Source organism: Heterodontus francisci, chromosome 45, assembly GCF_036365525.1.
Source record: "Heterodontus francisci isolate sHetFra1 chromosome 45, sHetFra1.hap1, whole genome shotgun sequence".
Lineage (NCBI taxonomy): Eukaryota > Metazoa > Chordata > Chondrichthyes > Heterodontiformes > Heterodontidae > Heterodontus > Heterodontus francisci.
The window spans coordinates 20156950-20163375 of NC_090415.1; the positions used below are offsets into that span (position 1 = coordinate 20156950).

At 44.7% G+C, this 6426-nt stretch overlaps 1 protein-coding gene across 1 annotated transcript; it reads right to left on the bottom strand.

Moving 5' to 3' along the window:
• Window positions 1-1044: 1044 nt before the first annotated feature.
• On the bottom strand, window positions 1045-6206 carry LOC137356433 (probable G-protein coupled receptor 139). Its single transcript, XM_068022326.1, has 2 exons — window positions 6137-6206; window positions 1045-1949 (listed from the first exon to the last, which is right to left on the bottom strand). Exons 1-2 carry the CDS (start codon window positions 6204-6206, stop codon window positions 1045-1047), a joined length of 975 nt encoding a protein of 324 aa, XP_067878427.1.
• Between the last annotated feature and the right edge of the window lie 220 nt (window positions 6207-6426).

The window sequence follows — 6426 nt, forward strand, 5'->3', positions numbered from 1 at the left end:
TAGACTAGTTATCAGACAGAACCTGGAATCTGCAGTACTGTACATGAACAATCAAACAGCACTGGGAAAGCATGCTATCTGATCTGCCATTTTTCCAATCAATCAATCTTTCCTTTCACTGAAGTTTAGCTTCCAGTCCAATCTCTCTGAATTGAATTCAGTGAGCTTAGGAAGTTCGGTCAGGAAATGATCATTGGCCTCTGTGTTGCTCATGTTCAAATCGCCATGGCATTGCATCACCCCGCCCCGCCCCGCCTCCTCCCCCCTCCACCCCCGCCGCCGCTCCAAATCTCTGCAGCCCTCCGAAAATTGTGTTCACTGAAAAAGGGAGAGAGTAATAAAATGACTAGGTTTCTCCCCCTGATCATTATCCAATGAAGTCGGGCACAACGTGCTCGTTTGTGAAAGTTTGATGGCGGAGTGGGGGTGGGGTGGGGCGTTGGTTCCTGGTGACAGGATCAGGACCAGATTCCCCACAACTCCATCTGCAGGAATAGCCTGCTGCGAGAACGGATGAACCAGATCGCAACATTTGGACAAGGTAGAGCACAATAACCTTTATGATAACTTTAACTTCATTAGGATAGTTGAGTCGGGTCGGGCGCAGGAAAAATTAAAGTAATTGAGCCGGGTCGTGTTCGGGGTGGATGTGGTCAGGATGGGCCCAGCTCGGGATTCAATTTTATACCCGAGCAGGTCATTACTCACAATCACTGTGATTTGCAGTTTTGTCCAATTAGCTCTGGGTCCAGGGTGGATTTAGTTGAATCCATATGAGCTTTTCAATGACACCCTTTTGAGAAAAATTCATGAATCTTATTAAATTAAACCAAAAAATCAAAATTAAATAAATTAAATCTTCTGCAGAACAAGTCCCGCCTCAATAGGTCACATTTTCAATAAAATATAAACTCAGAATCAGATTTAAAATAATTTCATTGCTCAGTGCTGTGAATATAAAATGTATTTCTGTCCTGTGGGGAGTGTAAAGAATGGAATATGCAATGGGATTTACTTCCAATGTTTGAAACCCTTCAGCTCTTTCTATGATTTCACTAGTTTAACAATTAGATTGAAAGGGAATTTCACCGCTTTCTTCAGCTCCTGTCTGAATTTAGACTGCGTCACAGTGTAAATATAGGTGTTGGTGCAGGAACTGAGGAGCTGCAGCATCTTTGATGTGTGTTCTGTGATGTAGTGAGGGTCAGTGGAGGAGTAATAATATTGAATATCTGAAATTCGCCTATAAATGTTATACACAACCCAGGCCACCCATAACAGTATAAAACTGCCGGTTATACTGAAGAGTAGAATAATTGATTTTCTGCGATTCTCCATCTCTGGGTCCTTGTGATTCTCTGCATTGCTGTGGCCCTGGAATCCCCTGCGGACTTTACTTGCAAATAAAATACGTCTGACCGTCAGAACATTGAGCAGCAAAATCAGAAAAAACGGGACACAGGGGGTTAGAATGAGGTGAAACAATTCAAATACCCCCCATATGGGGGAAGTATAGAAGCTAGGTTTATGGACACAACGTAGGGGAACATTATCAATAATGTACCTTGGTTTATATGTAAAGTACCAAGGGACTGACTCTAAACAGCCCAGCACACTCACTGTTCCTACAACCACAGCTGCCGTTTTCTCACTGCAATATTTTCTTTGCAGCTTCTCACAACAAATGGTCACAAATCGATCAAAGGTGAAAGCGACTGTGAGCCAGACAGAAACACCTGTGGCTGCAGAAAGCAGAACGGCAGTGAGAATACACACAGGAGTAATTCTCAGGAATGAATCTGGGAAATAAAGTGAAACAATCCAACTCAATATGGGTTCAATGATAACGACCAGGAGATCAGCCACTGCCATTCCCACCAGGTAGACAGTGATACATTTGGAGAGACCACACTTTCCTCGGGACAGGATCACAATCGCCACCAAGTTAACTGGAAGAGAGAGAAAAGGAAGGAGAGAAATTACTGATCAGAGCTGGAGATAAAGCAACAATTTGATAGGATCTGGGCTGCAATTTCCAGCTTTGTTGCTGTATTGAACAGTGAAAACTGATTCATTGATCTGGGCAGTGTTTTGCCACAGTGAAATGTTTAAATAATAAGAATGAATTCGGAAATTGATACAGAAAGTGAATAAAGTCAGCACCGGATCTATTGGAAGTACTGAGTGAGGATGCAGTGCCAGTGGGTAAATGAGAAGGGATTTTACAGAGATGGAATCCAATGGGTTAAATGGGAGTTTGCCTCCAGATTGTTGGTTGGGAATGCTTGCGGAGAGCGGGAAGCGCAGCTGGTTGTTGCCCTGGGTTCAGAGAACCGACAGGGACTGTTACCAATGGGAAAGGGCTGAAAACTGTATTTGAGTATCAGCCATGATCTAAAATGGCGAAGCAGGACTGAAGGGCTCAATGGCTTCCTCCTGCTCCTATGTTCCTGTATACCTATCAGGTTGGACGATCCTGTGAGTGAGATTGGGAGGGAGAGAAGGAAAAGGACATGTTGGAGCTGGAGGGGAAACAGAAGCAGATGATTTGGGAAAGTGGATAAACTGAAGCAATGGATGAAGCTCCTAAGTATTCAATACAGTGGGAGGAGAGGCGGAGATTCAAAGGGAGAAACCGAGGCACAAGTGTCAGAGGAAATCGAATTTATAGATCCCAGTAATACAACTCAATTAATACATTCAACAATAATCCCTGTAGTTGCTGGTGTTGGAGAACAGTTCCTTGGTTATAAACATTTAGCCAAAACATTTAGATCGTACGGGCAATAAATACCAATTCAAGCATATTTCTGATATCAGCCTTGCTATTTCTTGAAATCAGCGGTCACAGATATTCTAAAACCAGATTTTGTTAAATTTTATTAGTATTCAAGCATGGGATGTGGGCGTCGCTAGCCAGGCCAGCATTCATTGCCCCTCTCTAACGGCCCTTGAGAAGGTCGTGGTGAGCTGCCTTCTTGAACCGCTGCAGTCCATGTGGGGTAGCTGCACCCACAGTGCTGTTAGGAAGGTTCCAGGATTTTGACCCAGCGACAGTGAAGGAACAGCGATATAGTTCCAAATTAGGATGTGTAACTCGGAGGGGGCACTTGCAGGTGGTGGTGTTCCCATGCATTTGCTGCCCTTGTCCTTCTATTTGGTAGATGTCGCTGTTTTGGATGGTTGGCTGTCTAAGGCGCCTTGCTGCGTTGCTGCAGTGCATCTTGTAGATGGTACACACAGCGGCCACTGTGTGTCGGTGGTGGAGGGAGTGAATGTTTGTAGATGGGGTGCCAATCAAGCGGGTTGCTTTTCCCTGGATCGCGTCGAGCTTCTTGAGTGTTGTTGGATCTTCACCCATCCAGGCAAGTGGAGAGTATTCCATCACATTCCTGACTTGTGCCGTGTCGATGGTGGACAGGCATTGGGGAGTCAGGAGGTGAGTTGCCAGCCGCAGGATTCCTAGCCTCTGACCTGCTCTTGTAGCCACGGTATTTATATGGCTACTCCAGTTCAGTTTCTGGTCAATGGTAGCCCCGAGGATGTTGATAGTGGTGGGGGGTTGGGGGGGGGGGGTCAGCGAATGTAATGCCATTGAATGTCAAGGGGGATAGCTAGATTCTCTCTTGTTGGAGATGGTCATTGCTTGGCACTTGTGTGGCGCGAATGGTACTTGCCACTTATCACCCCAAGCCTGGATACTGTCCAAATCTTGTTACATATCTACACGGACTGCTTCAGTATCTGAGGAGTCACGAATGGTGCTGAACATTGTGCAATCATCAGCGAACATCCCACTTCTGGCCTTATGATTGAAGGAAGGCCATTGATGAAGCAGCTGAAGATGTTTGGGCCGAGGACATTACCCCGAGGATCTCCTGCGGTGTTGTCCTGGAGCTCAGATGGTTGGCCTCCAACAACGATCTTCCATTGTGCTTGGTATGACTCCAGCCAGCTGTGGTATTTCCACCTGATTCCCATTGACCTCAGTTTTGCTAGGGCTCCTTTATGCCATACTCGGTCAAATGCTGCCTTGATGTCAAGGGCAGTTACTCTCACATCACCTCTTTTGTCCATGTTTGAGCCAAAGCTGGAATGAGGTCAGGAGCTGAGTGGCCCCAGCCGAACACAAACTGAAAAGGTTATGGTGAACAAGTGCCGCTTGATGACATCTTCCACCACTTTACTGAAGATTGAGAGTAGGTTGATGGGGTGGTAGTTGGCCCGGTTGGACTTGTCCTGATGTTGTGTCCAGGACATACCTGGGCAATTGTCCACATTTCAGGGTAGATGCCAGTGTTGTAGCTGTACTGGAGCAGGTATGATTCCTTGAGTATGACTATGTCAGGTTGTTGCTTAACTAGTCTGTGTGACAGCTCTCCCAACATTGGCACAACCCCCAGATGTTAATGAGGAGGACTTGGCAGCATCAACAGGGGTGGGTTTGCGTTGTCGTTGTCAGTGCGTAGGCCGATGCCGGGTGGCCCGACCGGTTTCATTCCTTTTTATTAACTTCGTAGCGGTTAGATACAAATGAGTTGCTTGCTTGGGCATTTCAGACGGCATTTAAGAGTCAACCACCTTGCTGTGGTTCTGGAGTCACATGTCGGCCAGACCATGTAAGGACAGCAAATGTCCTTCCCAAAACTGAACCAGGTAGGTTTTTACAGCAATCGGCAATGGTTTTTAACTTCCATATCTTTCTTAACTGAACTCAAATTCTACCACTTGCTGTGGTGAGATTCGAACGCATGCTCCCAGAAGAATACCTTGCGTGTTTGGGTTATTAGCGACAATACCATTACACCACTGCCTCCTTGTCGGTTAAAGGGTGAATTACCATCAGTGAAGAACTGATTCGGTTATGTTTATTCGGTCAGTAAATAAGGAATAAGAACTTTCTAGAAATGAAAATGAGGACCTGACAGAAATAAATACAGAGGATCAACTCCAAAATGACAATGAATGCAATGTGACAACGGATAACTTCAACTCAGTTTCTCTCACTAATTGTTCTGGACATTCCAGCACTTTATGATGGAAAATTATGCACACTGCTGCTTCTTTCTCTTTACTTTTGCTTATCTCTTTCCCTTGGTTTCATTCTCCGTGCTCCTATCTCCTTCCCTATCTCTCTGGAGTGCTCACACCCTGCCCATTGTTACTTGATCCCACTTTTCACATCCGATTCATTCCTTACATTCTGCGCCTGTATTCTGTTCAACAGCCACGTGTCCAATGGCTCTTTTCTCTGAGTCAGTTTGTTCACGCAACACCAAAGTCTCCACCTGTTCACCTACACTCTACAGTTCATCTACAGTGCATTGATTAAACAGGATCAAAACCTTCTTCCAGACAAACCTCACAATCATTCCTTCTCCTGGAATTATAAAGTACACTGTTAAAATGTGAGATTGTTTCATTAATAAAGCACCAACATCAGCCATGCAGCTGACAATACATAGATATATGGGAGACTCTTGATTCCAGGTGATAGAGTGAAAACCAATAAAGCATCAGATCAATGCTCTCTATTTTACAATGTCGTGCAGTAGCTGTGAAGGTTCCACAGTGAAGCAGAGAAAGAGATGTGAAAGTGTCAGCAGAAAACTCAGTTCAGCAGCCAGACCTCTGAACAGCGTCAGACGCAAACAGAATGAAATAATATTTTACAGCAGTGATGACCAATAAATACATGAAATCCCAGTTAGTTGGAACCATGTTATTGGGGAGGAGGACATTGTGCTGCCCCGTTGTAACACTTAGACTGTGAGATGTCTCGTTCGCAATCACTGAAAAAAAATCATAAAAATATTCCAAGGCAGGTTCATTCCACATGGTGAAACTGTTAAAAGCTCATGATGGTCTGATTCTTGATCCTAACCGAGACATCCCATTCAAATACATTCAATGCACAAAATAATCCAGTAACAATGCCAGGAGTACTTAAACCAATACCATTCAAGACATAATACAACTCCTGCAATCCTGAAAGAGGAGACAGTGAGGAGATTCCATCAATAAATTGCTGGAGAAGAACAGGTGGCTGTGTAAAACACACAGTGGGAAATAATAACGAGCTGAGAAGCACAGTTAATATCGATTTGCACATTTAAGATCTGAGATAGAGGCTCACCAGGGACTCCAATTGCTGCAAGTACAGGATAATAAATGTCTTCTATCTGATAGAGTACTGGATATCCCATTTCTGTGAGAAACAGGGAGGTCTGCTAGCCTAGAGCCCGCAACTCCAGCAGGCACTCAGCACTGATCCATTCCAGTGCGTCCTGATTTATACAAGGGATAAGTCTCCACTGACACGTTTATACCCCTGATCATTGCTATTATTTACACTCACTTGAACAAACACATTACGTCAACAGCTTTGACTCTGATGGAAATGATGGACGGCTTGCATCTTAGCAG

What these genes read in the sequence shown, in the direction of transcription:
- LOC137356433 (XM_068022326.1), bottom strand. Translation starts at nt 6,206, where the DNA reads ATGGGATATCCAGTACTCTATCAGATAGAAGACATTTATTATCCTGTA. An exon ending in TGCAGCAATTGGAGTCCCTG is followed by an intron (nt 1,950 to 6,136) that starts GTGAGCCTCTAT and finishes TCTCTCTTCCAG; the next exon opens with TTAACTTGGTGGCGATTGTG.